Here is a 20125-nt window from a genome sequence, read left to right on the forward strand (position 1 = left end):
GCCTCCTGAGTAGCTGGGATTACAGATGCATGCCACCACGCCCAGCTAATTTTTTTGTATTTTTAGTAGAGACGGGGTTTCACCACGTTGGTCAGGCTGGTCTCGAACTCCTGACCTCGTGATCCACCCGCCTCAGCCTCCCAAAGTGCTGGGATTACAGGCATAAGCCACTGTGCCCAGCCTTCAGTGAGGTCTTAAAGTCTCTCTAAGGCAGTGGCTCTTAATCTCTTTGAGTTCTCAGACTCTTGAGACTGAAGAAAACCCCAGAAAAATGTACACAAATCCAATTGTGCATATCGTTTCAAGGTGCTCACCTGTGACAATGATCCAATGGCCCACAGACTGACCACCAGTTAAGAACATTTGCGGCTGGGCGCGGTGGCTCACGCCTGTAATCCCAGCACTTCTGGAGGCCCAGGAGGGCAAATCACGAGGTCAGGAGTTTGAGACCAGCCTGGCCAATATGGTGAAACCCTGTTTCTACTACAAATACAAAAATTAGCCGGGCATGGTGGTGCACGCCTGAAGTCCCAGCTACTGGGGAAGCTGAGGCAGGAGAATCGCTTGAACTTAGGAGGCAGAGGTTGCAGTGAGCCGAGATCTACTGCTGCACTCTCCAGCCTGGGCAACAAAGCGAAACTCCATCTCAAAAAAAAAAAAAAGAATATTTGCTCTAGTGAGTGGAATGGGCAAATACCTACAAATACCTATCTGGGTTTGGGAACTTCCCCCCAACATCTTAGTCTGCCTCCACAGTAGCTGAATGTGCTGTCAAACTAGTGACAGATGATTGGGCTGAGCTTGGACTCCAGGAACTGTTACCTGGTAACAGCTAAATGTGTAAACCACTTGGGGGAAATCATGCCAAGGAACCTGAAAACACACACATACACATATTCTCTAAGGGTGGGGCCTTCTGAGCTGAATGGGGTCTTTTCTGCAGACGGATGAGTGACCCAGAATTGAGTTCACTTTTTTTTTTTTTATGAGACGGAGTCTCGCTCTGTCGCCCGGGCTGGAGTGCAGTGGCTGGTTCTCAGCTCACTGCAAGCTCCACGTCCCGGGTTTATGCCATTCTCCTGCCTCAGCCTCCGAGTAGCTGGGACTACAGGCGCCTGCCACCTCGCCCGGCTAGTTTTTTTGTATTTTTTAGTAGAGATGGGTTTCACCGTGTTAGCCAGGATGGTCTCGATCTCCTGACCTCGTGATCCGCCCGTCTTGGCCTCCCAAAGTGCTGGGATTACAGGCTTGAGCCACGGCGCCCGGCCTTGAGTTCACTTTTAACAAACACTGAGAGAAGCAGCCCACACAGGAGGCTGAATGAAAGAGGGCTGTTCCCCAGGACACACCCCTGGGACACAGCCAGTGGAAGGGAATCACTGGGGATGCTACTTAGGGTGCCTCCGGGAAAGACAAAAACACTCATTTGAAGGTTAGTATCTGCAGGATTGGGATTTGTTTATTTATCTATTTACTGAGAAGACAGGCAATCCCTGGAGGATATTCTAAAGAGGCAGAATTCTGTCAGTGCCTCCTACTGCGGCAGACATAGTGTCAGAACGGGGATGGAGCCATCAGCTGCCCAGTGTCTGAGGGCTCTTCCCACTACCACCCCGCAAGCTGTTTAGGAAGGTTTCTAAAAGGTGAAAATCACCCCTTTGGGCAACTGGGACCTACCAGCTGTCCCTCACCCCACATTTTAGTTCAGCTGAGCCAGCTGAAAACACAGCAAAGTTGAGGGTGGAGAGGAGTAGGTTAGCTGACCAAACTGTGCTGTGCACTTTTCCTTATCATCTCTTCCAAAATCCTCTTCCCAGGAAGACCTCCAGGGACCCCGTAACGGCAGAACTCCTCGGCACTGCACGGTATCTGCCAAGGTTGGAGAGGGTGGCAGGCGGTGGGACTGGCCCGATGCCCGGCTCGACAGGAGGGCGGCGGCAGCAACCTCCAGCCCCCTGAGGTCCTTTCCCCGGCCAGGCTTGGCCTCAGCTCAGGGGTGGGGTGGTACCCCGGCCATCTGTCGCTTAGGGGCTGGACTCGACGGCACCTCCAGTGCGAGGAGGGTCCTTTCTGCGAGATTCCAGTCCTAGCGGCGAGGCGAGACGAGACGAGACGAGACGAGGCCTCGGGCACCCTGGGGCAGCCGGGCCCCGCGTTGCCCGCCCCGGAGGTGCTCCCAGCTCGTTCCCTCCACTTGGGCGTGGAGCTCAATTCTGTCCCCACAGAACCAAGGGAAGGGCCTGAGCCCGGCCAGTGAGGGATCGGAGTGGGACCAGTCGCCACCGCTTTCTCTACTTCCCATCCCGGCATCCGATGGGGGAACCCGGATGGGGCCAAAAGGCGGCCCGATGAGCCCGAGGAGCCTCAATAGCTGTGCCCGGGAGGGGTGAGGCGCGCCAGGAGGGGGCCCATGCAATGTGGGAGAGGGAGGAGAAGCACGGACGGCTGCAAGCCCCGCGCAAACTCCCAGGAACTGGAATATGTCTGTACCGCGCGGGGGGGGGGGGGGGGGGGGGGGCGGCGACACGCGGCCACCGGCCGGGACTCCGGGCGAAGGCTAACCTAAAGCTAAGACCCTCAGAACTTCCAAGCAGGTGTAGGGAGGGCGCGTGGGCACCGAGCCCGCGTCGGAGAAGGCGGTTCCGGGTTGGGGAAGGGAGGCAGGAAGCTCCTAGGGCGAGCGGGCTCCAGCCAGCGAAAACAGCCTCCCATGCTCACCTCTACGAAAGTCCGTACGCGGCACTTCCTCCACGCGCCCGACGAACCCGCAAAATCCGGAGCGCTCCAACAGCCGGTACCTTCCTGGGATCCGGCTTTTGTCCCGGCCCAGCCGGGCTTCTCCCCGCCCCCATCGGCTCACGGCGACAGCGGCCCCGCGATTGGCCACGCGCGTTCCCTAGCCTGAGCGCCAGGGCTCCTCCCAATTCGCTGCCGGCGTGGCCCCGCCCCACGAGGGCGGGCCCCGAGGCCTGCTGGGACTTGTAGTCCTGCTGGCCCGTCCACCGCCTCCTGGGAGCCGGCGGGGCCGGGGCGGGGCAGAGGGCGTGGCCCCGGATGGGGAGATGGGTCGGGCTAGGCTAAGAGGAGAACGCGCGGGGCTGGGGGGCTGTGGCCTGACCGCTTGGGGGGCTGAAAGGATTGCCACTTGGGGAGTTGGGGGAGGGGAGGATGGGATGTTAGTCCAGCTGGCTGTAACGCAGCTTTGGGACCTGGAGTCCCCTTGCTCCCTCCCTTGGGAGAAACGGACGTCTGCATTTGCGCCGCACCGAACCCGACTGCTTAGACAGTCTCTAAGCAGCCGTGGCTGGCAGGCCGCTTTCCATTAGCACGTGGCGCCTCTCCCCTCCCTGGGCCGATGGGGCAAGGCTGAGCCAGAGGCTAATAGAGCATACTTCCCAGTGTGGGATAGGGCAGGGGCCGCGGTAAGCAAGTGGTGCAGGCACAGCGCCGTCCGTCCCACTCACCTACTCGCCTCAGCATGGATTAGGGCGGAGCTAGGAATTCAATGAGAGATTCCAGCGCAGGGCTGGAGCCATCTCTGACAGTCTCTTGCTCCCACTAACCCCAGGCTTAGACACTGTAATGAATGAACTGCTGTCTCCCCCTTCTCTATTACCTGAGACAGATCGTATTTTCCAAACCAAAAACTGGGACATCCAGTCTGACAGGTGCTGGTGAACTTGTGGGGCAGAATACGTGAAATCAGTCCTGGAAATCAGGACATGTATTTACCACTCTGACATGCAGGAGCCTCCCTCCCTACTTGCACCCCAACCCTGTAGGTCGGAGCTGGTCCCTAAGCCTAACAGCTGTCTAGCTCCAGGAAGGAGGCCAGAATCATCCACTGATAGGCTCAGGTGAAGAGGTCAGTCCAGAATGTAGGGAGGCAGCAGGCCTGTGTCCCTGCCAAGCACTTTGGGTCATACTCACACTGCAACTGAACTTGCCATGCCTGAACCAAGTGTTATCTGATGATGTCCTTTCTGGTCCCTTCCCTCCCATTCATCTTTTTGAAATAGCAGTTCCTTATTACCTCTCTTCTCTTGTCCTAAAATGGGGGTGGCCAGGCATGGTGGCTCACACCTGTAATCCCAGCACTTTGGAAGGCCGAGGTGGGAGATCACTTGAGGTCAGGAGTTCAAGACCAGCCTGGCCAACAAGACAACACCCCATCTCTACAAAAAATACAAAAATTAGCCAGGCATGGTGGCACACGCCTATAAATCCCAGCTACTCTCGAGGTTGAGGCACGAGAATCCCTTAACCCGGGAGGTGGAGGTTGCAGTGAGGCGAGATTGCGACACTGCACTCCAACCTGGGCGACAGAGGGAGATTCTATCTCAAAAAAGAAAAAAAAAAAAAAGATACACTCCAGGCAAGGCATGCTGTCTCATGCCTGTAATCCCAGAATTTTGGAAGGCCAAGGCAGGCAGATTGCTAGAACCCAGAAGTTCAAGTACAGCCTGGGTAACATGGTAAGACCACCTCCCCCCCCCCCCCCAAATCTCTGCAAAAAATAAAAAGACCAGGTGTGGTGGCTCACACCTGTAATCCTAGCACTTTGGCAGGCCAGGGCGGGCAGATCACCTGAGTTCGAGGTCAGGAGTTCGAGACCAGCCTGGCCAACATGACGAAACCTGTCTCTACTAAAAATACAAAAAAATTAGCTGGATGTGGTGACACATGCCTGTAATTCCAGTTACTCGGGAGGCTGGCTGGGAGAAGTGGTTCACGCCTGTAATCCCAACACTTGGGGAGGCTGAGGCAGGCGGATCACAAAGTCAGGAGATTGAGACCATCCTGGCTAACACAGTGAAAACCAGTCTCTACTAAAAATACAAAAAAATAGCTGGGCATGGTGGCACATGCCTGTAGTCCCAGCTACTCAGGAGGCTGACGCAGAAGAATCGTTTGAACCCAGGAGGCGGAGGTTGCAGTGAGCTGAGATCGCACCACTGCACTCCAGCCTGGGTGACAGAGTGAGACAAGGAAAAAAAAAAAAAAGGATGCAGTCAGCCATGACTGCCCCACTGAACACCAGCCTGGGTGACAGAGTGAGACCCTGTTTCAGAAAAAAAAAAAAAAAGAAAGACAGATACATTCCTGGGGAAATGGTCATCCAGGCGGGACATAAAATATCATAAACTCTTTGAAGGTTAATTTGGTAATATCAATAAACATTTTAAATTCACTTGCCCTTTGGTCCAGTAATTCCATTTCTAATAATTTACCCTTCAGATATACTTGCATATGTGCATGATAAAGATAGGGATCTTTGTCTGTTTTCTTCATTGCTGTATTTCTAGCAGTTTAAATAGGGACTGGTACATAGCAAGTACTCAGTAAATGTTTGCTGAATGATTGTCCTCCATTTAGGTGTTGCTAGGCCTAAGTTTGACTATTCCTGGGCAGGAACAACAAAAAATAACTCTCCAGGGAGTGAGGGAGGAGAGGTGCTGGCCCGAGGGCCCATGAGCCAGCCACTGAGGTTTTCTAGTTCACTCAGTGGTCTCATACCAGGTCTCTGCCCCCAACCCCCAGCCTCCTCAAGGAACTCTCTCGTTACCCCACCATGCATCCACAGAGGTTCATCTGCCCCGAATTAATCAATCTAGAACCCATCTTCTCATCATTCTATTTTCTAACTTAAAAGCTCTAAACCAGGCTGGGTGCAGTGACTCACACCTGTAATCCCAACACTTTGGGAGGCCAAGGCAGGGGGACTGCCTGAGCTCAGGAGTTCAAAACCAGTCTGGCTAACATGGCAAAACACCCATCTCTACAAAAAATACAAAAATAAAATAAAAGCTCTAAACTCTTTTGATTTTCCCATTTGAATCACATCTCCCTCCTCTTCTAGACTGGACTAGAGGACAGGTCCATATCAGAATACAGAGGATTACAGGCACCATCTCCACGCCCAGGTTTTGGGCATCCTACCTGGGTTCCAGAAGCCTAAAACTGGTTAAGGACTTCCTCCTAGATTTGGACCAATTTTAGTTAATATTTATTGAGCACCTACTATATGAAAGGCATACTACTCAGAGCAACCACTTGGCTAACTAAGTGTTTTCATCATTTTGCCTATGATCAACTAACCTAATGATCTTCAGACTCGTAAGTCCTTGGGCCTGTACCCTTCAACCTGCTGCAGGTGAGTAAGAGGGAAAGATCCTATCCAGTGGGTCTCCTTCATCTGACTGTAAGCAACCCAAGGCCTAGGAGAGTGCCTTGTTCATTTTGGCATCCCCAGTGCCTAGCATGGGACTCAGCACATATTAAGCATTCACTGTAAACATGACTTTAAAAAGGCTCATATAATATGTGAATGAAAGAAAGCAATTGTAGGGGAAGGGTAGGGAGAGGAGGGAGGAGATGCAGCCTGGAGAAGGGTCTATCTAAGTGTTCAGTTCTGCCATTTTTTTTTTTTTTTTTTTTTTTTGAGATGCAGTCTCACCTGTAGCCCAGGCTGGAGTGCAATGGCACGATCTCGGCTCACTGCAACCTCCACCTCCCAGGTTCAAACGATTCTCCTGCCTCAGCCTCCTGAGTAGCTGGGATTACAGGCGCCCGCCACCACACCCAGCTAATTTTTGTATTTTTAGTAGAGACAAGGTTTCACCACGTTGGCCAGGCTGGTCTCATACTCCTGACCTCATGATCCACCCGCCTCAGCCTCCCAAAGTGCTGGGATTACAGGCATGAGCCACCACGCCTGGCCCAGTTCTACTACTTTTTTTCAAATGCATTTTCTGTTTATATAGAGTATCCAGTTCTAAACCCACCTCTCTCCTTGCAACAGCCCAAGACAGGAGCTTCCAGCAAAGCCCCATCATCATCCACCCTGTGAAGAGCTAAGGATTCTAACTTCCGCACCACTCACTTTCACCCAGTACTGACCAACCAAGGGCCTGTGTGTCCTGGGGAAGGCTGTCCAGGGAGATGCAGCCAGGGCCCCTCTCTCTAACCTGACAGAGGCTGCCTGCCACCAGGCAAGCTGGAGGGATGGCCAGTTCCACTCCTGGGCAGCAGTTATCTCTCTGGGGATGCAGCATCTGTGCTCAGGGAATAAAGTTTCTCCATGCAGCCCAACCAGGTCCAGGCTGACCCCTTCCCAGAGTCACCCCCACTCCATTCTGACTCTCTTTCAAAAACTGCCACTGCCTCCTCCCCACCAGGTGTGTTTCTATACAATTCCCTCCTCTTTCAGGAAGAACCTGTGCAGCCCCTCACACACACACACAAATCACTTACCCTTGACTTTTACATATGACACGTTTAACCTTATCTCTGAATGAGTTTGTTAATATTATTATTATTATTTTGAGACAGAATTCCGCTCTTTTGCCCGGACTGGAGTGAAGTGGTGCGATCTCAGCTCACTGCAACCTCTGCCCTCTGGGTTCAAGCGATTCTCCTGCCTCAGCCTCCAGAGTAGCTGGGATTACAGGTGCCCGTACGCGGGGTGGTGGAGGTTCAGTGAGCCAAGATCCTGCAACTGCACTCCACCCTGGCCAACAGAGCGAAACGCTGTCTCAAAATAAATAAATAAGTAAAAATAAAAAAATAAAAGGAGTCTTCTGGCTGGGTATGATGGTTCATACCTGTAATCCCAGCATTTTGGGAAGCCAAGGCAGGAGGATCGTCTGAGCTGAGGAGTTCAAGACCAGCCTGGGCAACATTGTGAAACACCTTCTCTACCAAAACAAACAAAACAAAAACAACAAAATTAGCAGGGTGTGATGGCATGCACCTGTAGTTCCAGCTACTGGGAAGGTTGAGGTGGGAGGATTGTTTGAGTCCAGGAGGGCAGAGGTTGCAGTGAGCTGAGATTATGCCACTGCACTCCAGGCTTTATTTAGACATTCTGTCTAAATAAATAAATAATCTTCTGACTGTTGTGTTGAGAAGGAAGTGGGGGAGGGTAGGCCAAGGAGACCCACTTAGAAGGATGATGAAGTAATCCAGGAGAGAGATGATGAGGGCTCATAGTGAAGGCAGTAGTTACCTGGAGAGGGAGCTGTGAGTGGGGAGGGGCCTCTCACGGGACCCCCTGCTAGCAATATGTTTCTTGATTTACCTGTGTGATGACTACATGGGTGTATTTTTTTTTTGAGAGAGACAGTCTTGCTCTGTCGCCCAGGCTGGAGTGCAGTGGCGTGATCACAGCTCACTGCAACCTCTGCCTCTCGGGTTCAAGTGATTCTCCTGCCTTGGCCTCTGGTATAGCTGGGATTACAGGTGTGTGCCACCGCACCAGGCTAATTTTTGTATTTTTGGTAGAGATGGGGCTTCACCATGTTGGTCAGCCTGGTCTTGAACTCCCGACTTGAGGTGATCTGCCTACCTCGGCCTCCCAAAGTGCTGGGATTACAGGCGTGAGCCACCGTGCCCGGCCAGACACGTATGTTTTATGTATGTTTATTTACTTATGTTCTATTTCACAAAAGAATAAATAAAGCAATAACTTGAGGAACCCAGCTATAAATGGCTGGGACAGGCTAGAATCCAATTCTAGCACTCTTTACCATGCTAATCCAACCCAAGGCATACACCCCAATCCGGCCCACTTATATCCTTGTGCTGTAGCCTGGAGCAAACCTTGTCATTTCTCTCAGCCTCAGTGTTTCATCTGTGAAACCGGGAAACTACTGACTGGCTCTTTACCTCACTAGGGTGTTGTGAAGCTCACAGTGCTTTATAAACTGCGGAAAAGCACACATTATGATTGGTATTTTATTGTTTTTTGTTTGTTTTGTTTTTTTGAGAGGAAATCTCGCTCTTGTCCCCCAGGCCGAAGTGCAGTGGCACGATCTCGGCTCACTGCAACCTCTGCCTCCCAGGTTCAAGCGATTTTCGTGCTTCAGCCTCCTGAGTAGCTGGGATCACAGGCGCCTGCCACCACGCCTGCTAATTTTTATATTTTTAGTAGAGATGGGATTTCACCATGTTGGCTAGGCTGGTCTTGAACTCCTGACCTCGGGTGATCCACCCGCCTCGGCCTCCCAAAGTGCTGGGATTACAGGCGTGAGCCATCACGCCCAGCCTTATTGTGTTTTCAAAACAGCTTTCCTGATATATAATTAAAGTACAATAAACTGCACATAAAGTATACAATTTGATGAGGTTTTTGGTTTTTATTTGAGACGGAGTTTCGCTATTGTTGCCCAGGCTGGAGTGCAATGGCGCCATCTTGGCTCACCACAGCCTCTGCCTCCTAGGTTCAAGTGATTCTCCTGCCTCAGCCTCCGGAGTAGCTGGGATTACAGACATGTGCCACCACACCTGGCTAATTTTGTACTTTTGGTAGAGACACGGTTCCTCCATATTGGTCAGACTGGTCTTGAACTCCCAACCTCAGGTGATCTGCCCGCCTCAGCCTCCCAAAGTGCTAGGATTACTGGCTTAAGTCACCACGTCCAGCCAATTTGATGAGTTTTAATATATGTATATACCTGTGAAACAATTACCACAATCAAGATAATGAACATATTCACCTCCATGAGTTTCCCTGTATTCCTTTGTAATCTACCCCTCACTTCCCTACTGCCATGTTCCCAGGCAGTTAGTTTGCATTTTCTAGAATTATATTTTATTTGAGATGGGATCCCACTATGTCGCTCAGGCTAGAGTGCAGTGGCCTGATTATAGCTCACCGTGTTAGGCAGGATGGTTGTGATCTGCCCACCTTGGCCTCCCAAAGTGCTGGGATTACAGGTGTGTGCTACTGCACCCGGCCACATTTAAATATTTCCAGTTAGGCCGGGCGCAGAGGTTCACGCCTGTAGTCCTAGCAGTTTGGGAGGCTGAGGCGGGTGGATCATGAGGTCAGGAGATCGAGACCATCCTGCCTAACACAGTGAAATCCTGTCTTTACTAAAAATACAAAACATTAGCCAGGAGTGGTGGCGGGTGCCTGTAGTCCCAGCTGCTGGGGAGGCTGAGGCAGAAGAATGGCGTGAACCCAGGAGGCGGAGCTTGCAGTGAGCCGAGATCGTGCCACTGCACTCCAGCCTGGGCGACAGAGCAAGACTCCGTCTCAAAAAAATAGATAGATAGATAGATAGATAGATAGATAGATAGATAGATAGATAGATAGATAGATTTCCAGTTAATTTTTGTATATGATATGAAGTAAGGGTCAAGGTTTAGACTAGGTGCGGTGGCTCACGCCTGTAATGACAGTACTTTGGGAGGTTAACGTGGAATACCTGAGGTCAGGAGTTTGAGATTGGCCTGGCTAACATGGTGAAACCCTGTCTCTATCAAAAATACAAAAATTAGCTGGGCATGGTGGCGCACACCTGTAGTCCCTGCTGCTTGGGAGGCTGAGGCAGAAGAATCGCTTGAACCCAGGAGGTGGAGGTGGCAGAAAGCTGAGATCACGCCACTGCACTCTGCACTCCAGCCTGGGTGACACAGTGAGATGCCATCTCAAAAAAAAAAGAAGCTGCTGGAATTCTGATTGGGACTGCATTGAATCTATAGATCTCTTCCTTGCAGGAGGTTTTTTCCTGATTAATCCTGGTTGCTCCAGCAGCAGTCCTCAACTCATCAATGAGCCCACCTTAACCTAGAACAGGACCGGTTTCACTGCAGGTCATGTTGCTGCTCCTTAAACACCCTGTGAATGTACACACCTCCAGCCTTTGTATATCTTATTTCCTTTTATTTATTTATTTATTTTTTGAGACAGGGTCTTGCTTTGCTACACAGGCTACAATGCAGTGGCCCAAACATGGCTCACTGCAGCCTCGACCTCCCAGGCTAAAGCGATCCTCCTGCCTCAGCTTCCTTAGTAGCTGGAACTACAGGCACACACCACCACACCCAGCTCACTTTTGTATTTGTGGTGGAGACAGGGCTTCGTCATGTTGCCCAGGCTGGTCTCCAACTCCTGAGCTCAAGCAATCCTCCCACCTCAGCCTCCAAAGTACTGGGAGTACAAGCATGAGCCACCACGCCTGGCTCTCATTCTCCACTTACGTCTACTGGGCACCACCCTACTCACCCTCAGCTCAAATGTTACCCCTCTATGAAGCTGTCTCTAACTCATCCCAGACCCTGGCTGAATCATTCATTTGCCTGGGTTTCACACCACTTTGTCCTCATCTCCCTCACAGGCACACAGAACTTTTTTTTTTTTGAGACGGAGTCTTGCCCTGTCACCCAGGCCGGAGTGCAGTGGGGCGATCTCGGCTCACTGCAAGCTCCGCCTCCCGGGTTCACGCCATTCTCCTGCCTCAGCCTCCTAAGTACCTGGGACTCCAGGCGCCCGCCACCGAACCCGGCTAATTTTTTGTATTTTTTAGTAGAGACGGGGTTTCACCGTGTTAGCCAGGATGGTCTCGATCTCCTGACCTCGTGATCTGTCTGCCTCAGCCTCCCAAATTGCTGGGATTACAGGGTGAGCCACTGCGCCCGGCTAGAACTTTTAATTACTAGCTAATATCACTTTAAGTGACCATTACTTGTTTATACCTCTTTCTCCCCTATTAGATAGAACTCTTTCAAGCAGGGATCATATTATTTTTTATCTTTTGAATGAAACCTTTTAAGATAATCATAGATTCATATGCAGTTCATAAGAAATAAATACAAAAGAGATCCCATGTACCCTTTTCCCAGTTTCTCCCGATGGTAACATCTTTAAAAACTTTAGTACAATAACAGAACCAGAAAATTGACACTAATACAATCCACTGCTGTAACTCAAATATCCCCAATTTTACATGTATGCCGTGTGTGTGTGTGTGTGTGTGTGTGTGTGTGTGCATTTGTAGTTAAGGACATCTTTTTACTATTTAAACTTTAACAATGACATTAGGACGTTTTGGAAGTAACGTAGTAAAGTCAGTTAAGCAAGCGACTTAGAGTATCGTTGGAGCCCAGAAGAAGCCCTAGTACACTTTTGGAGGAGTGATGATGGTGAGGGGAATGCGGAAGGACGTCAGAATATGCCTTGGTCAAGGCCCGCTACTAGCAGCTGCTCAAATAACTGCATTAAATTATGTTGAACCCAACGTTATTTTCCATGTTTTCTTATGCAAATCCTAGCATCCCTAAGTGTTCCACTATTTTCATATTTATTTGGCAGGTGGAACATTCGAGGCTGGGAGCCCTTACATGCCCCGCGAGAGGTCACGCAGTTAGGAAGTGACAGGAGTGAAGTCAGCCCAAGTCCGCTCACTCCAAGCCCGGTGCTTTCTCCCCCTAATGGCGGTACGCGGGGCACACATCCTTACCACGTATGCCTTATCCCTATTCGGAACTTTGCCTCCAACCCTCTTCCTGTTTCCTTGGCTGTCTTACAAAGCAGCCTTTTCACGCAGCAACTCCAGAGAAAACCGACGGAGCGTGCAACATCAAACACCAAGGAGCGCAGCCGCCAGCCACGCACTCATCACTCCCTGGCCCGGTGCGCGGGGCGCACGCGCAAGCCAGCAGGTTGCACCCAGAATCCGGGCCCTTGCCAGACAGGGACGGAACCGGAAATCGCTGTACGTCTCCTGGTTGCTAAGAGACGGAGCTTCCACAAACCAGAACCAGATAGAGGTTCTCCAGCTTTTCTTCAATTGTCTCTGCTTTAGCGTCTCTAAATCCGGGCACCATGTCGGACCCCGAAGGCGAGACCTTGCGAAGCACCTTTCCCTCTTACATGGCGGAAGGCGAGCGGCTCTACCTGTGCGGGGAATTCTCTAAAGCCGCTCAGAGCTTCAGCAACGTGAGTCGAGCTCTGAACCTATCCATCACCCCGTCACCTGTCACTTTTTTTTTTTTTTTTTTTTTGAGAGGGAGTTTCGCTCTTATTGCCCAGGCTGGAGTGCAATGGCACGGTCTAGGCTCGCCGCAACCTCCACCTTCAGGGTTCAAGCGATTCTCCTGCCTCAACCTCCCAAGTAGCTGGAACTACAGGCGCCGCCCACCATGCCCAGCTAATTATTTTGTATTTTTAGTAGAGACGGGGTTTTCACTATGTTGGCCAGGCTGTTCTCGAACTCCTGATCTCGTGATCCACCCGCCTGGGCCTCCCAAAGTGCTGGGATTACAGGCGTGAACCACTGAGCCCGCCCCAGTCACCTTTTGATTGCAGATAACACTGAGGTCTTGATGATGCCTGGAGGACCCTATTGTTTGTATTATTCACTGATTGTTGATGGACACACTGCTGTCACAGATAAGCTCTGTGCTTGGCCATTTTCTAGGAATTCCCACTTGTGATCTCCATTCTCTGCGTTAACAGTGACCTCTTCCTCTTTTTTACTTAAATGTTTCATGATTAACCGGCCTCCTCCCAAAGAGCGGCCTTCACTTCCCATCATTTGCTGGCAGATTGGATGGGAGGTTGTGCGCAGAAGCTGCAATGTCTCCAGCACACCGTTACTTATAAAAGGTGGACAGTGAACAACATATTATTATTATTATTACTATTAATTTTGAGACAGTCTTGCTCTGTCGCCCAGGCTGGAGTGCAGTGGTGAGATCTCAGCTCACTGCAACCTTCGCCTCCCCAGGTTCAAGCGATTTTCCTGCCTCACCCTAGGGAGTAGTTGGGATTACAGGTGTGTGCCACCATGCCTGGCTAATTTTTGTATTCTTAGTAGAGACAGGGTTTCGCCATGTTGGCCAGGCTGGTGTCGAACTCGTGACCTCAAGTGATGCACCTGCCTCAGCCTCCCAAAGTGCTGGGATTATAGATGTGAGCCGCTGCACCAACCAGCAACATTATTATAGTAACCCTAGTATAAAGTGCATCATCCCACCCTGAGGGGATTGGGTGCTGGTTGGTTTTTTGCTGTTGTTGCTGTTGTTGTTGTTTTGGAGATGTAGTCTTGCTCTGTCTCCAAGCTGGAGTGCAATGGTGTAATCTTGGCTCACTGCAACCTCCACCTCCTGGATTCAAGTGACTGCCTCAGCCTCAGGCACACTGCTAAGCATACTCGATTTTTGTTGTTGTTGTTCTTTTTTTTTTTTTTTTTTTTTTGAGGTGGAGTCTCGCTCTGTCGCCCAGGCTGGAGTGCAGTGGCCCGATCTCAGCTCACTGCAAGCTCCGCCTCCCGGGCTCACGCCATTCTCCTGCCTCAGCCTCCCGAGTAGCTGGGACTACAGGCGCCCACCACCTCGCCGGGCTAGTTTTCTTTTTGTATTAAAAAAATACATCCTGGCTAATACGGGGTTTCACCATGTTAGCCAGGATGGTCTCGATCTCCTGACCTCATGATCCGCCCATCTTGGCCTCCCAAAGTGCTGGGATTACAGGCTTGAGCCACCACGCCCGGCCTGTTGTTGTTCTTAAGATGGAGTTTTGCTCTTGTTGCCCAGGCTGGAGTGCAATGTCGTGATCTCGGCTCACCCCAACCTCCACCTCCCAGGTTCAAGCGATTCTTCTGCCTCAGCCTCCTGAGTAGCTGGGATTCCAGGCATGCCCCACCACGCCCAACTAATTTTGTATTTTTAGTAGAGATGGGGTTTCTCCATGTTGGTCAGGCTGGTCTCGAACTCCCCTCCTCAGGTGACCCCCCCACCTCAGCCTCCCAAAGTGCTGGGATTACAGGCGTGAACCACCCCGCCCAGTGTATGCTCAATTTTATAGATGAGGAAATATACAGAAGTTGAGCAACATGTCCAAGGTTGCTGAACTAGCAAGTGGCAGAGGAAGGATTCAAAGCCGGGCTTAGATTCCAGGGCTGAGGTGCTAACCACCAAACTACACATCCGACGACATCTGCATAAGGAAACTCTTTCTTTCTTTTTTTTTTTTTTTAGAGACAGGATCTCGTTCTATCTCCCAGGCTGGAATGTGGTGGCACAATCACAGCTCAATACAGCCTCAAACTCCTGAGCTCAAGTGATCCTCCCACCTTAGTGTTCCAAGTAGCTGGAGCTACAGGCTTACATCACCATACCTGGCTATTTGTTTTGTTTTGTTTTGTTTTGTTTTTTGTAGAGACAGGTGTTTTGCTATGTTGCTCTGGCTGGTATTGAACACCTAAGCTCAAGTAATACTCCCGCTTTGGCTTCACAAAGTGCTAGGATTACGGGTATGAGCTACAGTGCCCTAAAAAGATGTTTTTATGGCCATTTCTTTTGCTCCAAATTGCCCACTTCTTATTCTAGATAGAGTGATAGGATAACCCTCTAGTTTCAAGACTTCCTGTAAGATCAAGCTTCTCAACAGCTCCCCAGAGTCGTTTGTCCCTTTTAGTCACCAACTACACCCTAAAACCAGAAATGATGACCAAATAAGTGAACAATTGAGTTCAGGAGCCCTGTCCCCACTTATTCTCCTCTTGCTGGATCATGTCCCATCCTGAAGTACCCCTGGCAGAGAAAAAAGAACACTGAGGGAAGGGTAGCCTTGGATGAGACGTAGTCACTTTCCAGAAAGACAGTATGGCCGGGCGCGGTGGCTCAAGCCTGTAATCCCAGCACTTTGGAAGGCCGAGATGGGCGGATCACGAGGTCAGGAGATCGAGACCATCCTGGCTAACACTGTGAAACCCCGTCTCTACTGAAAAAACACAAAAAAACTAGCCGGGCGATGTGGCGGGCGCCTGTAGTGCCAGTTACTCGGGAGGCTGAGGCAGGAGAATGGCGTAAACCCGGGAGGCGGAGCTTGCAGTGAGCCGAGCTCGCGCCACTGTACTCCAGCCTAGGCGACAGAGCGAGACTCCGTCTCAAAAAAAAAAAAAAAAAAAAGAAAGAAAGACAGTAGCTACTTCCTCTTCTTAGAAAAGTAGTAAGGTCTTAGAAAGGGCTGGGTACCTGAGAGACAGAGGTTGCAGTGAGCCAAGATTGTGCCATTGCACTCTAGCCTTTTCAAAAAAAAAGACCAGGTCAGGTGGCTCAGGCCTGTAATCCCAGCACTTTGGGAGGCCAAAGCAGGTAGATCCCCTAAGGTCAGGTGTTCGAGACCAGCCTGGCTAACATGGTGAAACCCCGTTTCTACTAAAAATACAAAAAAAAAACCAGGTGTGGTGGCAAGTGCCTGTAATTCCAGCTACTCCGGAGGCTAAGGCAGGAGGATCGCTTGAACCCAGGAGGCAGAGGTTGCAGTGAGCCGAGATCGTGCCACTGCACTCCAGCTTTGGCAACAAGAGTGAAACTCCATCTCAAAAAAGAAAAAAGAAGAAAATTAGCCAGATGTGATGGCAGGCGCCTGTAGTCCCAAGTATTCGGGAGGCTAAGGCAGGAGAATTGCTTCAACCTGGGACTCAAAGGTTGCAGTGAGCAGAGATCGTGCCACTGCACTCCAGGCTGAGTGACAGAGTGAGACTTTGTCTCAAAAAAGAAAAAGAGGGGTGGGTGCAGTTAGATGCCTCAGGAAGGACAGTACACCACAGACTATGGTAATCATCTCACACAGAAGAGAGGGAAAATCGCTCTCAACCCCACTTTAGGGTCAAAATCACAGTTTCATTTTCCTGGCTTTTTTTTTTTTTTTTTTTTTTTTGAGACAGTGTCTCACTGTATCACCCAGGCTGGAGTACAGTGGCATGATCTCAGCTCACTACAACTTCTGCCTCCCAGGTTCAAGCGATTCTCTTGCCTCAAACTCCTGAGTAGCTGGGATTACAGGTGCTCACCACCACATCTGGCTAATTTTTGTATTTTTAGTAGAAACGGGTTTCACCATTTGGCCAGGCTGGTCTCAAACTCCTGACCTCATAATCCACCCGCCTCGGCCTCCCAAAGTTCTGGGATTACAGGTGTGAGCCACTGTACCTGGCCTCTTTTTGTTTTGTTTTGTTTTGTTTTTTGAGACAGAGTCTCATTCTGTCACCCAGGCTGGAGTGCAGTGGTGTGATCATGGCTTACTGCAGCCTCGACCTCTCCAGGTTCAAGCAATCCTCCCATCTCAGCCTCCTGAGTAGCTGGGACTACAGTCATGGACCACCACACCCAGCTAATTTTTTTGTATTTTGTAGAGACAGGGTTTTGCCATGTTGCCCAGGCTGGTCTCAAACTCTTGGGCTCAAGCGTTCCGTCCACCTCGACTTGCCAAAGTGCTGGTATTGGCCGGGTGTGGTGGCTCACGCCTGTAATCCCAGCACTTTGGGAGGCCAAGGCGGGCAGATCACAAGGTCAGGAAATCAAGACCATCCTGGCTAACACAGTGAAACCCTGTCTCTACTAAAAATACAAAAAAATTAGCCAGGCATGGTGGTGGGCGCCTGTAGTCCCAGCTACTCAGGAGGCTGAGGCAGGAGAATGGCGTGAACCCAGGAGGCGGAGCTTGCAGTGAGCTGAGATCGGGCCACTGCACTCCAGCCTGGGTGACAGAGCGAGACTCAAAAACAACAGCAACAACAACAATAAACAAAGTGATGGGATTACAGGCGTGAGCCACCACTCCCAGCCTTTTCCTGGCACTTTCATCATAATCCCGGGTATAGTGATTAGTTCTTGATTAGCAACATAAAAAGAGAACGCTACTGGAATGGTTAACCCACATGGTAGATTGTCCTCAAGTCCATTTCAGAATGCTTAGCCTTTGAAATTTACTTTGAGTATGATGTGTTGCCATTTCAGGTTTGTGGCTGGGTTTGGTGTGCACAAAATACCCTACAGTTCTGTTGCCTGAGGAGACTGGGGGGCTCTCAGACATTGGCAGAAAGTCAGCGTATCCACAGAGTAGCATATTCCCACTCTTCAGCCAGTGGCTTCCACGATAGCCATGATTTGACCTTGTTCAAGGTGAGCCATATGCAGATAATCAAGTTGACTGAGTGCAGATCGGAGTTGTGCTGCTTAGGAGCCAGAGGCCTGTGTGCTAGCCTGAAGAATCCCCTTGAACCTCTGCCAGGAGGGTTTGGGCTGCCATTCCCACTCCAGCTTCTACCTTGTTCTTCATGCTGGCTGTCAACCTGACTGGTTTCTTTGTCAGGCTCTTTACCTTCAGGATGGAGACAAGAACTGCCTGGTTGCTCGCTCAAAGTGCTTTCTGAAGATGGGAGACTTGGAGAGATCCCTGGAGGATGCTGAGGCTTCGCTCCAGAGTGACCCAACTTTCTGTAAGGTGACTGCATGGGCAGGAGGACTTGATCCTGCCATTGCCTGCAGCAGCTGTGGGTTACAAGTAGTTGTAACAAGTAGTTGTTACAAGTAGAAGCAGCCAGACTGCCTAGTGTTTGATGCCATTTTCTCTTAGTAGGTCATTGCCTAAGTCCCTGCCCCCTGTATTCCAACCTTGACCCTCAACCCAGGACCCTTCTGTTCCACCACATGTGAGTCCTATAAGGCCTTATCTGTTCACATTGATTTGATTTCCTCCCATTCCAGGGGATTTTACAAAAGGCTGAGACACTGTACACCATGGGAGACTTTGAGTTTGCCTTGGTATTCTATCATCGAGGCTACAAGCTGAGGCCTGATCGGGAATTCAAAGTTGGCATCCAGAAAGCCCAGGAAGCCATCAACAACTCAGTGGGAAGTGAGTGGCCACAGGGCCTATGCCCTTATCCAGGAAGGTCCTTGGAATCCTTAGGTTTAGAGGAAGGCTGAGGTACAGCAGGTGAGCAGCTACCACCAGGCCTGCAGGGAGTCCCACACTTGGATTTGGCTGCTGCAGTGTTGTTGAGGATTAGTCAGACATGGTGGCCGGCGCCACCTGTCCGCCGGGAGGACAATTCCCTGACAAACACACTGATCGCTGAGCGCTACAGCCTTGGGTTTTCCTAAAGGTCGGCTTAGAAGGGCTGTTTCAAAGTAGGCCTGTCTTTAGCCTGGTGTCAAAAGCTAGAACACAGTCCCGAGCCCAGCCTTCTGTAGTCCCTGGCTTCCTCCCTCACCAGACGTATACCAAGGGCTGACCTTAGCCATCAGCATTAAGGCAGGGGTAGAAGGGAAGCAAGTGAGAACAAGTGAGAGCTTGCTCTGTGGGTGGCAGGGCCTGGAAATGGACAGTTGCCCCTGCACCCTTGGCCTCCCTTTGTTTGGAAATCTGGCTGCCATAGCCTTGGGCTAGTGGGGGCTGTTAGCTCCTAGGAGTTATACCAAACAGCCTGCATCATTTGCTTGCTAGGCTGGCTTAAGGCCAGCTTTGCCACAGCCTCCATCATCCCCCTGCCAAAGGCAGCCATTTCCACCTAAAAATATGTTATAAGTCATGCATGGGGGTTCTGGCCATGGGGGCCTGGCCGACCTGAGCTCCAGCTTCTTTCCTTGCAGGTCCTTCTTCCATTAAGCTGGAGAACAAAGGGGACCTCTCCTTCTTAAGCAAGCAGGCTGAGGTAAGGGCCCTGGTTCTGTCCCTCCAAGGGAAGAGGCTGTGTGTGCCTGAGAAGGGGTCTTGGGAGTCTAGCTGCAACCCGACCAGGCATACTCCATGGCTGTTGGCCCACAGAAAGGTCCTGGAGTTGGAGGAATCTGGGATCACAGACCCTAGGGCCATGACTGGTTATATTCTGCTCCTTGCTGAAGCTCTACTGGGTGTTGCTCCATTTTCTCAGAATATAAAAGCCCAGCAGAAGCCTCAGCCCATGAAACACCTCTTACACCCCACCAAGGGAGAGCCCAAGCGGAAGGGCTCATTCAAGAGTGAGAAGATTGTTCGCCAGCTTCTGGGGGAGCTCTACGTGGACAAAGAGTATCTGGAGAAGCTCCTATTGGATGAAGGTTTCGGACAGTTTGTTGGCACAGGGCCTTGGGGGAAAGGAAATTTGGGTGGATGCTTCATGCATGAGCCGAAGGCAGAACCTGTCATATAATATTAGCTGACATGTACCTATGGACAGGTTTTATTGTTTTGCGCATTTTACAGATGAGGAAACTGAGGCGCAGACCAACGGAAACTAAGGTCACATATAGGTAGGCAATGACATGGCTTACATTCGAATCCAGGAAGTCCAATTTTAGAGCAATGCTCCTAAGTGCTATGGTACCCTGGGAGGGAACAACAGAGATTTGGTCTCCTTTACCACCATAGTCCCTGAAGGGACATCCCCTTTGCCTTCAATCCTTAAAATGGGCAAATGAATCCAGCAGACAGGTGATTGAATCCGACGATATTAGTTCTAGGATGTTCTGAAACATCATCTGGTCCAAGTTCTCCTTTCATAGATAAGGAAATAGAGACCCTGATTGGGGAGGAACTTTTACAAGTTGACAAACAAGTTCGTGGTAG

The 20125-nt window shown here is 50.6% G+C and overlaps 2 protein-coding genes across 4 annotated transcripts in view; one reads left to right on the forward strand and one right to left on the reverse strand.

Annotated features, from left to right (window-relative positions):
- ACLY (ATP citrate lyase) overlaps positions 1 to 2893 on the reverse strand; it is a 54669-nt gene extending 51776 nt beyond the window's left edge. For both annotated transcript variants that reach the window (XM_023204115.1, XM_023204114.1), the window contains exon 1: positions 2719 to 2893. The gene's annotated coding sequence lies outside the window, so the exon portion shown is untranslated. The remainder of the gene's footprint in view (positions 1 to 2718) is intronic.
- Positions 2894 to 12497: 9604 nt separating this feature from the next.
- The window catches only part of TTC25 (tetratricopeptide repeat domain 25), a 38746-nt gene continuing 31118 nt past the window's right edge, over positions 12498 to 20125 (forward strand). The window contains exons 1-5 of one of the 2 annotated variants that reach the window (XM_023204111.2): positions 12498 to 12724; positions 17888 to 18019; positions 18283 to 18433; positions 19171 to 19232; positions 19452 to 19617. In XM_023204111.2, coding sequence (XP_023059879.1) covers positions 12611 to 12724; positions 17888 to 18019; positions 18283 to 18433; positions 19171 to 19232; positions 19452 to 19617 — 625 coding nt within the window. In that variant the 5' untranslated portion in view covers positions 12498 to 12610. The remainder of the gene's footprint in view (positions 12725 to 17887; positions 18020 to 18282; positions 18434 to 19170; positions 19233 to 19451; positions 19618 to 20125) is intronic. The other variant, XM_023204112.1, reaches the window with a different exon arrangement.

Source organism: Piliocolobus tephrosceles, chromosome 16 (assembly GCF_002776525.5).
Source record: "Piliocolobus tephrosceles isolate RC106 chromosome 16, ASM277652v3, whole genome shotgun sequence".
Lineage (NCBI taxonomy): Eukaryota > Metazoa > Chordata > Mammalia > Primates > Cercopithecidae > Piliocolobus > Piliocolobus tephrosceles.